We start from the raw sequence: 18,038 nt of genomic DNA, 5'->3' as shown, positions 1-18,038 counted from the left end.
TGAGATGGGAAGAGTATAATATATTGGTTTATTCCTTTTTTTTCTAGATATGGAGTTCGCCTTGGGACCTTACATTAGTCTCCTCCTGTGTGTGAGTAAAATGATTCAATATAAGGAAACGGAGGCAGTTACACATTTAATGGGAGAAGAGACCGTTGTGCAATACAGTGAGAGAAAATGTGCTCCTCTGAGAAGAGAGAAAGGCGTTGTAGGATGTCTCACTGTGGTTTTGATGGGGGTCAAAAGCAAAAAGGTGATGTTCGGGATGGAGAAAAAGAGCATAGGGGGATGGCATGTCATGAAAACAAGTACCAGCTGAATGATTTGATGAAAGAACCATTCCTCTACCAAGACATACTGTGGATTAACGTGTGTGTGTGTGTGTGTGTGTTATGTGGATGCGTAACACACACAAAAATGCACACACAAACAGATTGAGACGGACACTAAACACTAAGAGACCTACCTATAAATATAAATAAGAATCCCCAAAATAGAGATGCAAAGGATTGTGGGAGAAGAAAAGAGGTACAAAATAGGAAAGGTAAAAACATGAAAAAGGTAAAATCGAGTCATCAACCAGTCTTTTCTGGTGGAAAAATCTGGATAATTGAAACACTGATGGATTCAAAAACTAGTCAAAGTTATGGGGTGGACAGTGAGTGGAGAAATGGGGGGAGGAGGAGCGTGGGTAACGGGGGAAAGATTGGGAGTCATAGGAATGGTAAGGGAAGGGAGAATGGATAAGGAATGTAAAAAAGAAAAAAATCTTTCCTTCCTTTTCTCATTCATAAATAAAATAAATTGTAGACCAGGTAAATGGAGAAATAGATGAGGAGGCAGAGGACGGAGAGAGCAAGCAAATGAAAAGATAAAGCACCTCCCAGCAAGGCGATGAGGAAGAAGAAGAACAAAGAACGAAAGAAAAAAACAAATACTCCAGTAGCCTCCGTTTTTTCTTGTCTCTATGTGGAAGGGGGGGAATGGCAGTTGCCAGTTATTCCCCCTCCCAGCTCATCTTCTTTCTTCCTTCAACAAAACAAGCCTCCCCATCCAGATGAAAACATGTTCTTTTCCTCTAGCTCTGGTCTAGTACATACCACTCACACAGGTTAGACATGTTGCAGTGGCTCATCAATATTGCTTACTGAAAAAGACATGGGGCTATAAGACAAGCATTGCCTGCCTTACTGAACTGAAAATGCTCTGTCCCCTACCGCCTATCCCTGAAAAATCTGGGAGGGGAGGGAGGAGGGTCCTCACGCAGAATTAGTATGCATTGAGAGAGGAGGGGGTGCCTTTCCAATAAATGTCTAGGAACCAGTGTCAGTGTGAATAAAACTGGTAAGGGACTAGCTCCCCCTAGAGTCAAGTATCAATATACCAGTATAGTTTACAAACATTTTAATGAACAATTACAATAGTCTGAATATTTCTTGGTACTTCACCTTTCGGTCAGTTGTCAAGTCCAATGCATTTATTTACGTTTGTAACCAGCCATTAAGACTATCAGACAAAGCGTTCAGCAGACAGTGTGTGAATTACATTGGGTCCAGGGGGGACCCCTGAATGAGACATGCGGGGTCTCTAAATAATACTAATTGAACAATTATATTATTTCTTTAAAATGCAATTTGTACTGCGACAGAGGTAAATATTAAAATAAACACCCCCGCCGGTCATGGTTTAAAATATATATATCCACGTGGCTGTCATCCCGGGACAGTCCCATCACTCAGCCCCTTTTCAGGCATCCCAACTTTTCGTTCTACAAAAAAATGGTCCTTTCGTCAAAGACGCATCAATTAATTCAGGCTACAAGAGTGTAGACCTAATGAAAATCACAGAATGTCATTACAATTTTTGGTGTTTCGTAACAGATGTCTCTTCCCATTCATCTACTCATCAAATGTTAGGATGCTGGAATAATTTTGGACTAGACGAACACGCGCAGGTAGCCTACTTTTTGAAGTTATTTGTTTGACAATAGGAAAACATGACTAGTTCTGTTCAAGCCAAATTACAAAAAGGTTTTAAAAAAAACATTAAATTACATCCATAGGAAAAAAATGGCACAGGATGTGCACACATACACAGGAGGCCCTAGATCATGTATCATTTAACTGTAGAACATGTCCTCCAGTGGCAGATATTGAGCAGGAGGAAAAGAGGTCACATAGGCTTTGGCAGGTTCATGTCTCATGAGACGCAAAACTGTGTATTACCATATAGTAACATGGTCATTCTGCCCTTCATAGTATGTTCTTTCAGTTAGACTGACAATTGCAATAAAACGTTTGAGTTTTCAAATACCTTCAGGAAACTAGAAGGAGAAGAATACTTTCTCCATAATCGTTCAGAAATGGGACCAGGCCATTTCAAGTCTGATTTTCAAATCCTCTCGTCCTGTGTCAAAGATATCCATTTTGGTAGAATGCTGCACCCATGTGGTCAAACACACAGCAGGCAGACAGTGGTCACATGGGGCCAACCCATTTCACCAGGATGGGCAACAACATTTTCCAGTAACATTCCAATGATAAGTCACTCTTGTAAACACCTGGGCTCAAATATGATTGAGTGCAAAATTCTGATAAAAAAAATACCAACACACATTCATTTGAAAATAGAGCAATTAGATTTGCCAGAAGCTTTACTGAACTTTTCACTTTGGCTACCTTGGTTACCAGAAGAAAATAAAAAAAAAATCTACAGAATCAATATTTCTCCTCGTTTTGACTTGACACAACAAATGAACTTTTAACTTAAATCTTAACATTTGGTTAAATTGGAGCTTTCGGTGAAGGGGACGTTAAGACGTCAGTGCACTGAGGCTCACAGAATGGACCAAAGCGGCCAAACACGTCCCTGGCACGGACTGCAAAGTAGTACTTGGAGCCAGAGACAAACTGTGTGAGTGTACAGGCCATGGGCAAAGCCAAGGCCTTCACCTCCCCTATCTTCTTCCAGAGTAGGGGCTGTGTGCTGGGGCCAGAGTGGTCCTGGTGGTAGGCGTATAGGTGGTAGCTGTCCACGGCAGCACAGCTCCTGTCTACCTCAATCACAGACCAGGAGAGCACGATGCCGTCATTCTGGCTCGGAACCCGGGTTATTTTGAGCAGAGGCTGCTGTGGAGGGCTGGTGCTTGCCGCTTCGAGGGGCAGGCTGATAGTTTGAGGTGGGACAGGCAAGGGGGGAAGGGGAGAGGGCTGGGGACATGGTATGGAAGATGAAGAAGTGGTTGTTGCAGAGGCAATACTTTCAGATGGGGAGCCCTGAAAGATGAATTTGATCAACTTTCACATCCATTTTCTATGTTGACTCTCTTTGGTTGATTATAGGCCAATATGTACACTTTCTTCCAATTGGAAAACATTCTGGAACATGCAGTATTCCATGGCTGCATTCCAAACACTTAAAAGACACACCCTCTCCCCTCAGCCCTCAAATTAAATGGACACTTCTGATGACGTATCATGACATCTGACGAGTTGACACTTGCAGGTGCAAGGGGTGACGGAAGAAGAAATGCATTTTAAATGAACCGCTCTTGCCCGGAAATGTGTTACTCGTGCATTTCATGGTTGTTTTCAGTCATCATGGAACCACTGGTAGCTGTTGTGTGTGCCTTATATGCCCTACAGTCAATTATGTTTGCATTTCATAATCTTGGCTAGACGACAACATCCCCGCAGACATCGAATGTTAGCCATCCTACTATATCAGATACATCGAAAATTACAATGTATAAGTGTGGTGTCAGGAAAAGTTGTGCGCAAACTATTGTTTCCAAAAGCTAACCAAACAAAAACATCATTACTTTTATGATAAGTGTTTGACCCATCATGTGCATTAGTAGCAACATTTCTAACTTATTTACATTCGTTGACTACTCCATATTAAATGTAGTTTAAGGTTAAGGTGACTTTTCTTAGTGGATGTACAATCAACGTGAATTTAATTATGGGGCGTTTTAGGCCCCGGAGTGAACATAATTGTACGAGAGGTCGACCGACTATGATTTTTCAACGCCGATACCGATTATTGGAGGATTTAAAAAAAAGCAGATACCGATTTATACACTGCTCAAAAAAATAAAAGGGAACACTAAAATAACACATCCTAGATCTCAATGAATGAAATATTCTTATTAAATACTTCTTCTTTACATAGTTGAATGTGCTGACAACAAAATCACAGAAATTATCAATGGAAATCAAATGTATCAACCCATGGAGGTCTGGATTTGGAGTCACACTCAAAATTAAAGTGGAAAACCACACTACAGGCTGATCCAACTTTGATGTAATGTCCTTAAAACAAGTCCAAATGAGGCTCAGTAGTGTTTGTGGCCTCCACGTGCCTGTATGACCTCCCTACAACGCCTGGGCATGCTCCTGATGAGGTGTCGGATGGTCTCCTGAGGGATCTCCTCCCAGACCTGGACTAAAGCATCCGCCAACTCCTGGACAGTCTGTGGTGCAACGTGGCGTTGGTGGATGGAGCGAGACATGATGTCCCAGATGTGCTCAATTGGATTCATGTCTGGGGAACGGGCGGGACAGTCCATAGCATCAATGCCTTCCTCTTGCAGGAACTGCTGACACACTCCAGCCACATGAGGTCTAGCATTGTCTTGTATTAGGAGGAACCCAGGACCAACCGCACCAGCATTTGGTCTCACAAGGTGCCTGAGGATCTCATCTCGGTACCTAATGGCAGTAGGCTACCTCTGGCGAGCACATGGAGGGCTGTGCGGCCCCCCAAAGAAATGCCACCTCACACCATGACGGACCCACCGCCAAACCGGTCATGCTGGAGGATGTTGCAGGCACCAGAACGTTCTCTACGGCGTCTCCAGACTGTCACATGTGCTCAGTGTGAACCTGCTTTCATCTGTGAAGAGCACAGGGCGCCAGTGGCGAATTTGCCAATCTTGGTGTTCTCTGGCAAATGCCAAACGTCCTGCACGGTGTTGGGCTGTAAGCACAACCCCCACCTGTGGACGTCGGGCCCTCATACCACCCTCATGGAGTCTGTTTCTGACCGTTTGAGCAGACACATGCACATTTGTGGCCTGCTGGAGGTAATTTTGCAGGGCTCTGGCAGTGCTCCTCCTTGCACAAAGGCGGAGGTAGCGGTCCTGCTGCTGGGTAGCTGCCCTCCTACGGCCTCCTCCACGTCTCCTGATGTACTGGCCTGTCTCCTGGTAGCGCCTCCATGCTCTGGACACTACGCTGACAGACACAGCAAACCTTCTTGCCACAGCTCGCATTGATGTGCCATCCTGGATGAGCTGCACTACCTGAGCCACTTGGTTGTAGACTCCGTCTCATGCTACCACGAGAGTGAAAGCACCGCCAGCATTCAAAAGTGACCAAAACATCAGCCAGGAAGCATAGGAACTGAGAAGTGGTCTGTGGTCCCCACCTGCAGAACCATTCCTTTATTGGGGGTGTCTTGCTAATTGCCTATAATTTCCACCTGTTGTCTATTCCATTTGCACAACAGCATGTGAAATGTATTGTCAATCAGTGTTGCTTCCTAAGTGGACAGTTTGATTCCACAAAAGTGTGATTGACTTGGAGTTACATTGTGTTGTTTAAGTGTTCCCTTTATTTTTTTGTGCTATATATATATATATATACAGTGGGGCAAAAAAGTATTTCGTCAGCCTCCAATTGTGCAAGTTCTCCCACTTAAAAAGACGAGGCCTATAATTTTCATCATAGGTTCATCACTTCAAAATGAGAAAAAAAATCCAGAAAATCACATTGTAGGATTTTTAATGAATTCATTTGCAAATTATGGTGGAAAATAAGTATTTGGTCAATAACAAAAGTTTATCAATACTTTGGTATTTACCCTTTGTTGGCAATGACAGAGGTCAAACGTTTTCTGTAAGTCTGCACAAGGTTTTCACACACTGTTGCTGGTATTTTTGGCCCATTCCTCCATGCAGATCTCCTCTAGAGCAGTGATGTTTTGGGGCTGTTGTTGGGCAACACAGACTTTCAACTCCCTCCAAAGATTTTCTATGGGGTTGAGATCTGGAGACTGGCTAGGCCACTCCAGGACCTTGAAATGCTTCTTACGAAGCCCCTACTTCGTTACCCGTGCGGTGTGTTTGGGATCATTGTCATGCTGAAAGACCCAGCCACGTTTCATCTTCAATGCCCTTGCTGATGGAAGGAGGTTTTCACTCAAAATCTCACGATATATGGCCCCATTCATTCTTTCCTTTACACGGATCAGTTGTGCTGGTCCCTTTGCAGAAAAACAGCCACAAAGCATGATGTTTCCACCCCCATGCTTCACAGTATGTATGGTGTTCTTTGGATGCAACTCAGCATTCTTTGTCCTCCAAACAAGACGAGTTGAGTTTTTACCAGAAAGTTATATTTGGCTTCATCTGACCATATGACATTCTCCCAATCTTCTTCTGGATCATCCAAATGCTCTCTAGAAAACTTCAGACGGGCATGGACATGTGACCCCCTGCTTAAGCCAGTATGTCTGGCACTGCAGGATTTGAGTCCCTGGCAGCGTAGTGTGTTACTGATGGTAGGCTTTGTTACTTTGGTAACAGCTCTCTGCAGGTCATTCACTAGGTCCCCCCGTGTGGTTCTGGGATTTTTGCTCACCGTTCTTGTGATCATTTTGACCCCACGGGGTGAGATCTTGCGTGGAGCCCCAGATCGAGGGAGATTATCAGTGGTCTTGTATGTCTTCCATTTCCTAATAATTGCTCCCACAGTTGATTTCTTCAAACCAAGCTGCTTACCTATTGCAGATTCAGTCTTCCCAGCCTGGTGCAGGTCTACAATTTTGTTTCTGGTGTCCTTTGACAGCTCTTTGGTCTTGGCCATAGTGGAGTTTGGAGTGTGACTGTTTGAGGTTGTGGACAGGTGTCTTTTATACTGATAACAAGTTCAAACAGGAGCCATTAATACAGGTAACGAGTGGAGGACAGAGGAGCCTCTTAAAGAAGAAGTTAAAGGTCTGTGAGAGCCAGAAATCTTGCTTGTTTGTAGGTGACCACATACTTATTTTCCACCATAATTTGCAAAAAATTCTTTCAAAATCTAACAGTGATTTTCTGGATTTTTTTTTCTCATTTTGTCTGTCATAGTTGAAAAGTACCTATGATGAAAATTACAGGCCTCTCATCTTTTTAAGTAGGAGAACTTGCACAATTGGTGGCTCACTAAATACTTTTGCCCCACTAATATATATGTATATATATATATATACACAGTGCCTTGCGAAAGTATTCGGCCCCCTTGAACTTTGCGTCCTTTTGCCACATTTCAGGCTTCAAACAAAGATATAAAACTGTATTTTTTTGTGAAGAATCAACAACAAGTGGGACACAATCATGAAGTGGAACGACATTTATTGGACATTTCAAACTTTTTTAACAAATCAAAAACTGAAAAATTGGGCGTGCAAAATTATTCAGCCCCCTTAAGTTAATACTTTGTAGCGCCACCTTTTGCTGCAATTACAGCTGTAAGTCGCTTGGGGTATGTCTCTATCAGTTTTGCACATCGAGAGACTGAAATTTTTTCCCATTCCTCCTTGCAAAACAGCTCGAGCTCAGTGAGGTTGGATGGAGAGCATGTGTGAACAGCAGTTTTCAGTTCTTTCCACAGATTCTCGATTGGATTCAGGTCTGGACTTTGACTTGGCCATTCTAACACCTGGATATGTTTATTTTTGAACCATTCCATTGTAGATTTTGCTTTATGTTTTGGATCATTGTCTTGTTGGAAGACAAATGTCTGTCCCAGTCTCAGGTCTTTTGCAGACTCCATCAGGTTTTCTCCCAGAATGGTCCTGTATTTGGCTCCATCCATCTTCCCATCAATTTTAACCATCTTCCCTGTCCCTGCTGAAGAAAAGCAGGCCCAAACCATGATGCTGCCACCAACATATTTGACAGTGAGGATGGTGTGTTCAGGGTGATGAGCTATGTTGCTTTTACGCCAAACATAATGTTTTGCATTGTTGCCAAAAAGTTCAATTTTGGTTTCATCTGACCAGAGCACCTTCTTCCACATGTTTGGTGTGTCTCCCAGGTGGCTTGTGGCAAACTTTAAACGACACTTTTTATGGATATCTTTAAGAAATGGCTTTCTTCTTGACACTCTTCCATAAAGGCCAGATTTGTGCAATATACGACAGATTGTTGTCCTATGGACAGAGTCTCCCACCTCAGCTGTAGATCTCTGCAGGAGACTTGATTACACACAGGTGGATTGTATTTATCATCATTAGTCATTTAGGTCAACATTGGATCATTCAGAGATCCTCACTGAACTTCTGGAGAGAGTTTGCTGCACTGAAAGTAAAAGGGGCTGAATAATTTTGCACGCCCAATTTTTCAGTTTTTGATTTGTTAAAAAAGTTTGAAATATCCAATAAATGTTGTTCCACTTCATGATTGTGTCCCACTTGTTGTTGATTCTTCACAAAAAAATACAGTTTTATATCTTTATGTTTGAAGCCTGAAATGTGGCAAAAGGTCGCAAAGTTCAAGGGGGCCGAATACTTTCGCAAGGCACTGTATATATATATATATATATATATATATATATATAATAATGACAATTACAACAATACTGAATGAACACTTATTTTAACTTAATACATCAATAAAATCAATTTAGTCTCAAATAAATAATGAAACATATTCAATTTGGTTTAAATAATGCAAAAACAAAGTGTTAGAGAAGAAAGTAAAAGTGCAATATGTGCCATGTAAAAAAGCTAACATTTAAGTTCCTTGCTCAGAACATATGAAAGCTGGTGGTTCCCTTTAACATGAGTCTTCAATATTCCTGGGTAAGAAGTTTTAGGCTGTAGTTATTATTGGACCATTTCTCTCTATATCGTTTGTTTTTCATATACCTTTGACGATTGGATGTTCTAATAGGTACTTTAGTATTGCCAGCCTAATTTCGGGAGTTGATAGGCTTGAAGTCATACACAGCGTAATGCTTAAAGCACAGCGAAGAGCTGCTGGCAAATGCAGGAAAGTGCCGTTTGAATGAATGCTTACGAGCCTGCTGCTGCCTACCACCACTCAGAGCAGTCTGACTATCAAATCATAGACTTAATTATAATACACAGAAATACGGAAATTATCATTTCGAAAACAAAACATTTATTATTTTAGATAAAATATGTAACGGTTCCGTGTTTATCTAACAGGTGGCATCCCTAAGTCCAAATATTTCTGTTACATTGCACAACCTTCAATGTTATGTCATAATTATGTACAATTCTGGCAAATTAATGACGGTCTTTGTTAGGAAGAAATGGTCTTCACACAGTTCGCAATGAGCCAGGCGGCCCAAACTGCTGCATATACCCGGACTCTGTTGTACAGAACGCAAGAGAAGTTACACAATTTCTCCTAGATAAAATAAATTAATGTTAGCTGGCAATATTAACTAAATATGCATGTTTAAAAATATATTGTGTATTGATTTTAAGAAAGGCATGGATGTTTATGGTTAGCTACACATTGGTACAATGACAGTGCTTTTTTCGCGAATACGCTTGTTAAATCACCCGTTTGGCGAAGTAGACTATGATTCAATGATAAATTAACAGGCACCGCATCGATTATATGCAACGCAGGACAAGCTAGATAAACTAGTAATATCGCCAACCGTGTGTAGTTAACTAGTGATCATGTTAAGATTGTTTTTTTATAAGAGAAGTTTAATGCTAGCTAGCACATTACCTTGGTCCTTGCTGCACTCGCATAACAGGTAGTCAGCCTGCCACGCAGTCTCCTCGTGGAGTGCAATGTTATCGGCCATAATCGGTCTAAAAATGCTGATTATCGATTGTTACAGAAACTTGAAATTGTCCCTAATTAAAAATCGGCCATTCCGATTAAATCGGTCGACCTCTTAAATTGTACACTTGCAAACGCGATCAAAAACGAGGGCTGAGGAGCTTCTGTTGCCAACTTCTCTTACTTGGCTAATCATTTGGACCGACAACAAAGATGGCCGCGGGGATTCCCCCAATTGCATAAGGCAAGGGTAAGTGGAGGAGGGTGTGTCTTTTCTAAGTTTAAAAACGCAGCCCATGTATTGAAAGACGGTTGCTCGGCTTTCAAATATTTGGTAGTCTCACCTGCAGGGGGCGATGATAAACAGCATGCGGAGATCCAACAGCTGAAGTCTGACCAAGAGATGACCTCACTGAAACAATAAATAAAGAGAAAACAATCTGGGTATTCTGTCAACATAACCACAGAGAGTGTTGGCACAAGACACCACCTACCGGCCTGTGTGCCGACTGAAGTGGAGGTGGCTGTTTGCTGTGTGGCCGTTGTTCGCTGACCCGCTGTTGAAGGCGAGGATGAGGCCTTCAAAGCCACCGGAGCCTTCAGCACTCCAGTAACTGCACACAACACATGGGGACAACTTCAGGAGATGTACAACTCACTGCACTTCTGGCCTCTATAATATTATAAAATACTGCTCACCAAAAGGAAGAGGGAGGGAAAGGAATATCAATCTTACCTAGAACATCATCCTCCTCCTCCTCCTCTGTCAGGTCTATGAATGCTTCTGATTTGGCAGGGTGAAATGCCTGCGTGGAGTCTGAAGGGGTATTTGTAGATTCACTACCTACATAGGAGAGTGTAAGGGAAAACAGCTTCTCAGAATGACACTGAGAATCTGGGCAAAACAAACTACTTACATTTACTCTTCCAAGATAACAAGCCTAACTTCTGAGGTGTAAGCTAACCTGTTTTTGCAGGCACCTGTGGTACAGGGGCAGCTAGTTGTGCTGGGGCAGCTGGATGCACAGAGGCAGCTGGTCGCACAGAGGTTTGAGTGCCTGTGGTGGCTGGCATTGAGAATCTTGGTAAGGATGAAGTGGAGTTCGCCACAGACACAAGCCGAATGGACTCACAGACGGAGACAGACACACTGGAGCTGGGCCTGCCGACTGTCCCAGTGTCTTCAGGGTGGGAGATATTGGGTGTGGCCCTGGGTGTGGTTATGGTTGTGGCCCTGGGTGTGGTTATGGTTGTGGCCCTGGGTGTGGTTATGGTTGTGGCCCTGGGTGTGGTTATGGTTGTGGCCCTGGGTGTGGTTATGGTTGTGGCCCTGGGTGTGGTTATGGTTGTGGCCCTGGGTGTGGCCCAGGGTGTTGTTGTGGTTATGGTTGTGGCCCTGGGCATGGGTATGGGTGTGGTTATGTGGGACGTTGTGGCAGCTGGTGAGTCAGTGGGTGTAGTCATGGTTGTGGGTGTGGCAGCGAAATGAGATAAGAGGGCAGAAGCAGAGGGGGGCTTGTGAGCAGCAGGGGTGTAGGGAGTAGTCCTCTGCAGGAGGAAGGCAGTGGTGGGTGTCACGGTGGAACTCGTCATGGCGGGAAGTGCGCACACTGGGATTAGCTGGGAGTTGGTTGGGTTGGTAAGGATGGCTGTCCCACCACCAGGCAGCTGTATGAGGAATGACTGGAGAGGGAAGGCGGACGGGCCTGGTGTTGGGGTAACACAGGTGCTCAGCATCAAGGTTTGGGATGTGGGTTGAGATCCGGCTGAGGCTGTGGAAGAGGGGGAAGGTAGCAAGGGGGCTTGTGGAGGAGAAAGAAATTGAGACAAAAAATGTTAAAGGATGAGACTGTATACAATGATATTATTAGTTGGTTAAAGAAAACACAGATTAAGATGAAGAGAAAACTCCCTCCTGCTCACCTGTGGGTACAGGACTAGGGGTTTGACAGCCCTGATCAGTACGTACAGGACTAGGGGTTTGACTGCTCTGATCATTACGTTTTGGATCCGGTATGTTGTTCCCCATTGTTCTGTTTACAAGGAGGAGGGGAAATGATTACGGGCAAAGGATTCAGGAAGCTGATCAAAAGGCTGCTCAGTGGAGAATGATGGTGAACACAAACATAAGTGGATGCTGAGAGATACAGTATGACGTCACTGTGCATCCAATCAATTGCTTTTATCCCAAATAACTCAATGAAAAATTGAATCTTCGTTGTCAATGCACCCATTTCTTTGGGTTACCCTCTGGTGAAATGTTTTTTTCCCTCTGATTAATTGGGACACGCTGCTACACTTCAAATCATTGACTTACCTCAGGCCGAGAATTCCTGATCCTGCTTGGGTGGTTGCTGTGGCAGAAGTAGAGGTAGGTGGCAACAGTACCTGATGAATATAGGGAAGAGCACTTTGTATAGAGTTCCAATGGTACCATCAATCTTTCAAAAAAGATCGCTCTGAAATCACAGTCATCATTGAAAGATCAATTGCCTCCATTTTCACTCACCTCTGGAGGTTTCTTGGCATTCTCCCTGGCCTGGATGGCAGTTCCAACTTTCTTAGAAAGTCGGCCAATCTTTGCCTGAAAGAGCACACGTGGAGCATGGATTTGCTTGTCTAATGGGATATACATTCCAATGTCTTTATCCTAGATTACCCTGTTTGTGTTTTATTTCTCATCTTCTGACAACAGACCTGCAGGCTCTTGAGTGCACTCGGGTGTTTTTCTATTTTGTCCAGTCTGTCTCTGAGCCCCTGAAGACTCTTGTCAAATAGTGTGAGCTGCAGAACACCCAGCTGCTCCTCAACAAGCTGCTGCACCACCTACAGAGGACAGGGATTTTAATGGGCAAGTGAGGAAAAAAGATGGAAGGTTATTTTATTTGTTTAACCTTAAAACCAGTCCAATGGAGATTTTTAAAATAAATAACACGAGAAGGTAGCACCAATAAAATAAAATAGTCAAAAATATGCCATGCAACTCGGGATACATGACTACAACTTGGGAACTGAGACATGGTTTCTTTAAATAAAAAAATGAATAAAACATCTCAATTGAGGACAAACCTTCTTTAGCTTGTGTTGCTTTTCTGCGCTCCCACTGATCTTCAACTCCACATGAGCCTCCACCTCCTCACAGTCTACTCTGGGCCTCTTATGATGCCTCTCCACCACTTCCAAGTCTCTTTCTCCCTGCTTTTGACCACCATCCTCCGAGTCTCCAGACAAGGATCGTTTCTTCTGTAGAGCAGCACCCTCCTCTTCTTGTTTAGAGAGAACACAAAACATTATAATATCAAAACACCGCTATTATCGAAGCAAACATCTTGAAATAAATAATCTCCGCTAGCCAACAGGCCAGTTGAAGTCAGAAATATGACCAATTCCTGCAACCTAGCTAACATACGAACTAAACTTGACATAATCACTTTGGTGCTTCAGTTGGGATTGGAAAAGACTATAGAATTACCTTCATCAATCTGAAGGGGCGTCGGTGATGAAGGGGAAGGACAGTCAACTGGAGCACCATTTTCAAACTGTTCTGGCTTCTCCATGTTAACCTCAACTTTTTCTACCTTTCCTTCACTTTCCCTCTGTTCCTCCTCTTCATCACTCTCATCCTGGACATCATCATCTTCACTAAGCACCAGGAATCCTGGCCTGACCTCCTGGTCTGACTCTGCCGTGTATGACGGGGAGAGCGAAGGGGAAGAGACAGACTCTATAGCCGTGTTGGAGGACAGGAGGAGGGAGGCAGCAGGGTTCAATATGGGCACTGTGTCCGGAGTGGTACCTGGTACCAGGTCTACTTCCATACCATCAACCTCACGCTCTCTTACTGCTACTGCTTTCTCTGAACTCACAGGAGAGGAAACAATAACATCCTCCTTGGAATTTCTATCCACCTTTCCCAGTCCATTCATTTTGTCTTCTACCTCAAGGCTGGGTAATGTAGACTCCTTGTCCCCCTCTCCTTCTTCCTGAACATCTTTTACATCAGAGTGTATGTTCTGTGATGAAGAAACCAGTAATTCAGAGGCTGTTGGTTCCTCAGAGGTCTCAGTGGTTAGGGATGTGGCCATCAGGGAGGAAGGGGCATGAGTGGTGGTATGTGTAGTTCCATGTATTTCTTTATCTACTTCCATAGACACATCTTCACAGTGCTTCCCATTTACCATTACTGGCTGAGGTGGGGATGGCAAAGAACATGGAGAGGAGAGAGTGGTGTGAAGGGATTCCAGTTGCTGTCGATCGCTGACTTTCATAGTCTTTTTTGCTCTGAAAATTTTCCTCAGGGGTTCCTCTGCGACAACAACATCCATGCTTGACCTGAATGGTGGTGGAGAAGAACGAGCAAAAGAATGTCAATCATGTACGATTCTGTTTTACTCTACTTATTTGCATTTGCCTTTGATTCATGCAAATTAAAAAACATTTTCATTAATCTCTTCATTAATGAAGTGTATTAAATTCAAATAGAAGCGGGAGCACTGACTGTCCCGTACACACTATTGTTGAAGTCCAAGATAGGACACACCCACAATCATGCAGTTGCTCCTCCTCTTCTTTACACCCTGTCAACTCTGATTGGTAGAGTGCAAAGCCTGCCAGGCTCAAGCAGGTGATTGATTCAGTGACGGGTTTCAGGGCCTGGTGGGAGGTGTTTGCACCGGGTGAAAAGCGATTGCATTTGTTTTGGAACGGGGCTGCCTCCTGGGCGTGAGCCAAGGGCCCTGCTCTGCCCAACGGTGGCTCAAACAAAATAATAATAATTGGGTTAAGCAAGTGAAGTAATGAGTAGGATTCTGTTTTCACATGCAAATAAATAAATAAATATATATATATATAAATACATATACACACTATCTGCCTTCCCAATGAAAGCTAGTTTGAAAATGATGACGTTTCATGCAAAAGATGTTTCTGAACGATGCACCATGCTGCTATGTTGACAGCATGAGCATGCAGCCCAGACTACTGTTCCATTTGAGAAGTGTGCTCCTCCCACACCGCTTTTGACCTTTCATGTCACCTTGCAGCATTCACAGAGGCTGCTAGTTTCTCCAAGCCTGCAGGCGAGAGAAGGAAGGATACAAGAACCCTACCCTTCACTTGCAATAGCCTGGAAACCTGACGTTGAATTTCATTGAAGCACGCACACAAGATGAAAATACATGTATGCATGCATACTTGCCAGGCTCATGTATACATGGTTCTGTGCATGCGTCAGGTGACAAATCTGAACATTCTGCCAGCACTTTGAAAAGTAGATTAAACTATACTTTCCTGTAGATATTGTCTCTCATTCCTACCTTCAAACAGACCAACCACATGGACAACCAGTGAAGTTAAACTACAATTTTATTCAACATTCTGGCTTGTAGAGGTCGTGAGAGGAAACTTTCCTGATCCAAACACTAATTTATGCCCAACGTAGATTTCTATTAAATAAAACATCAGGTTTCCAGGCTATAGCCAACTAAGTGGTAAGTTCTGCACATACTTATCACTGCCTCATCAAAATAGGAATGAAAATAGGAATGAAAACAAAATCAATCAAATAACCTTGCATAGTGCCATGCCATCTTAGCCATGTCATCTTGACAAATTTAGGACAGCTGTTAGAGCCAGTAAGATTGTTTTTTAAAGCAATAAAATAAACCCCATTGAGTTGGAAGAATCTGTAATGACATTAGTACACTTTTTCAAAGAACTTGAAAATGTAATATTACCCTCACGGAATGTCATTCCTTAAACTGCCCCATCAGAAATCCAGTACTACCTGCAGCTGAAAATGTAATGCGATGCATTTGCTCCATGTAAAGTTTCCGTTTAGGACGGTGGAGACTTTACGGTCTAATGTTTTTTTCAGAAAATTCCCCCCCCAGAACCTAACTGAACATTTGACACAATTATTATTATGATTAGTTCTGGGATTCAGAGATTCACTCCATGTGCCCCCCTCTGACAGTATGGGCCTGAATTGACTTGTCAAACCCAAGGGTATGGGGTAATCCCCCTATGATCACATTCATGGAGGATTCCCTTTGCAGTTGGATGAAATTATATTTAGCCCAGTTAACTTACCTTGTGAAAGGAGGCAATTCAATGCACCCGTGAAAGGAAGCAATTCAATGCACCTGTGGACACTCAGACTAAGTATCAATGGCTAGACGAAGTATGAGATTGAGACTATCAAACTGCACACCTGAATTTAATTTCATACTAATTGATTACTGTTGATTCGTCGCACCAGGTGTTGGCTAAGTGAAGGAAGGCGTGGCCAAACTAGTCTTACAGTGTTTGTCACAAAGCAGAATCAATATTAGCCAGGTAACTAACAAACTTTCAGATATAGTGGTTTGTTTTCTGGTTTATTAAAAAAGCTAAAGTAAATGATGGATTATTGAGAATATTGAGTCGGTACCATTTACATTTCAAGTCAATCTTTCTCAGTTAGCTGGCTAAGTCATCCATCCTGACATTACTTAAGAGGGCCATGGAGTACACAGGCTTTTGTTCCAGCCCAGAAATCATGACACACTCCTGTGCCTCAAACAATTAAGTTGAATATTGTGATATATCAATTATGAAGTGGTATATTACACACAATGATTTGTTTTGCATTGACAAAATAAGATCTCTAATAGCACATGTATAAGAAGACTGGCCGTAGGAACATTGCCCCTGAAGTCAAGATGTGCAGGATCTGATGGCTTGGACACATGACGGACAGTGGTAGCTGTGCTGGAGTAGATTGGTCTCATGGGACAGGGCACGGACTGTGGCAAGGCACTCAAGCAGTAGAAGGACTAAGTCAATTATGTAAATGTAATTCTGTCAAAATGCTGCGTTAACGGACCTACACTTGCTACATCAGTAAGTTATGTAGATGCCTTTAATGGCCTCCCTATTTACATAAAATTATCCATTCAGTGAAGTTTAGACTAAGATTTAAAGTATATCTTAATGCAGTAACTCAATGTTAAACACGTGAGGTCACTCACCCTTTACATCCAGTTTCAAAACAGGATCCTGTAGTGACCAGAACTTGCTAAATTGAATCAGCAAATGCTAACTTGCACAGTCATTTAAACAACCTAACTTGACCTGTCTCCTTATCCTGACGGTTGTCACTGATTGGGAGTGAATCACAACCACTCAAAACCAGCACATTCCTAGTATGTGCTAAACTTCCCTCCCCACATTCGTATGTTCTAAACTCCACAGCGAGCCTATTCAGTCCGTCAATTCGCTCCCTCTCAAACAAAGCAGGATGTGTGATGGGGGAGGGAAATCCAGACAGATGAAGGCGGGGCTACCATTTTTGGGGAAACTGCAGAAATGGAAACAAAGGTGTTTCAAGGCACTTTCAATTGCACCATTCTTCATGAAAAGGAGTCGTCTACATTTTTTAGCAACTCTCATACTCTGTGTAACGGATGTGAAACGCTAGCTTAGTTAGCGGTGGTGCGCGCTAAATAGTGTTTCAATCGGTGACGTCACTTGCTCTGAGACCTTGAAGTAGTGGTTCCCCTTGCACTGCAAGGCCCGCGGCTTTTGGGTAACGATGCTTCGTGGGTGACTGTTGTTGATGTATGCAGAGGGTCCCTGGTTCGTGCCCGGGTATGGGTGAGGGACGGTCTAAAGTAATACTGTTACATTGATGCTGTTGACATTCGGAAAAGGAGGAGGTCAAAAGGGGGGTGAGTGTAACGGATGTGAAACGGCTAGCTTAGTTAGCTGTGGTGCGCGCTAAATAGCATTTCAATCAATGACGTCACCATGGTTAACGATGCTTCGTGGGTGACTGTTGTTGATGTGTGCAGAGGGTCCCTGGTTCGCGCCCGGGTATGGGCGATGGGACGGTCTAAAGTTATACTGTTACATTGGTGCCGTGACCCGGATCACTGGTTGCTGCGGAAAAGGAGGAGGTCAAAGGGGGGTGAATGTAATGGATGTGAAACGGCTAGCTAGTTAGCGGTGGTGCGCGCTAAATAGTGTTTCAATTGGTGATGTCACTTGCTCTGAGACCTTGAAGTAGTGGTTCCCCTTGCTCTGCAAGGGCCGCGGCTATTGTGGAGCGATGGGTAACGATGCTTCGTTGGCGACTGTTGTTGATGTGTGCAGAGGGTCCCTGATTCGCGCCCGGGTATGGGCGAGGGGACGGTCTAAAATTATACTGTTACATATGCTCATGATACCAAACAGTCCCATCTCAATC

General features: G+C 43.4%; 1 protein-coding gene across 2 annotated transcripts; it reads right to left on the bottom strand.

The window, feature by feature from the left end:
- Positions 1-1,985: 1,985 nt before the first annotated feature.
- On the bottom strand, positions 1,986-17,068 carry LOC135554243 (activating transcription factor 7-interacting protein 1-like). Of its 2 annotated transcripts, none has more exons than XM_064986409.1 (12): positions 16,822-17,068; positions 13,284-14,143; positions 12,881-13,077; positions 12,509-12,637; positions 12,321-12,395; positions 12,129-12,199; positions 11,735-11,844; positions 10,777-11,613; positions 10,548-10,655; positions 10,306-10,425; positions 10,156-10,223; positions 1,986-3,275 (listed from the first exon to the last, which is right to left on the bottom strand). In XM_064986409.1, the coding sequence occupies exons 2-12, from the start codon at positions 14,134-14,136 to the stop codon at positions 2,784-2,786; spliced, it is 3,060 nt and encodes a 1,019-aa protein (XP_064842481.1). In that variant the 5' UTR covers positions 14,137-14,143; positions 16,822-17,068; the 3' UTR covers positions 1,986-2,783. The 2 variants fall into 2 exon arrangements, with proteins under 2 accessions (XP_064842481.1, XP_064842482.1); XM_064986410.1 differs by having other exon boundaries at positions 12,881-13,074.
- Between the last annotated feature and the right edge of the window lie 970 nt (positions 17,069-18,038).

Source organism: Oncorhynchus masou, chromosome 14 (assembly GCF_036934945.1).
Source record: "Oncorhynchus masou masou isolate Uvic2021 chromosome 14, UVic_Omas_1.1, whole genome shotgun sequence".
Classification (NCBI taxonomy): Eukaryota; Metazoa; Chordata; class Actinopteri; order Salmoniformes; family Salmonidae; genus Oncorhynchus; species Oncorhynchus masou.
Note: the sequence above shows the minus strand (reverse complement) of the source record. Positions and strands in the feature narration are given on the sequence as shown.

What these genes read in the sequence shown, in the direction of transcription:
- LOC135554243 (XM_064986409.1), bottom strand. Translation starts at nt 14,136, where the DNA reads ATGGATGTTGTTGTCGCAGAGGAACCCCTGAGGAAAATTTTCAGAGCA. An exon ending in AGCAACACAAGCTAAAGAAG is followed by an intron (nt 12,638 to 12,880) that starts GTTTGTCCTCAA and finishes TGTCCTCTGTAG; the next exon opens with GTGGTGCAGCAGCTTGTTGA. An exon ending in GGAGGAGGATGATGTTCTAG is followed by an intron (nt 10,426 to 10,547) that starts GTAAGATTGATA and finishes TGTTGTGTGCAG; the next exon opens with TTACTGGAGTGCTGAAGGCT.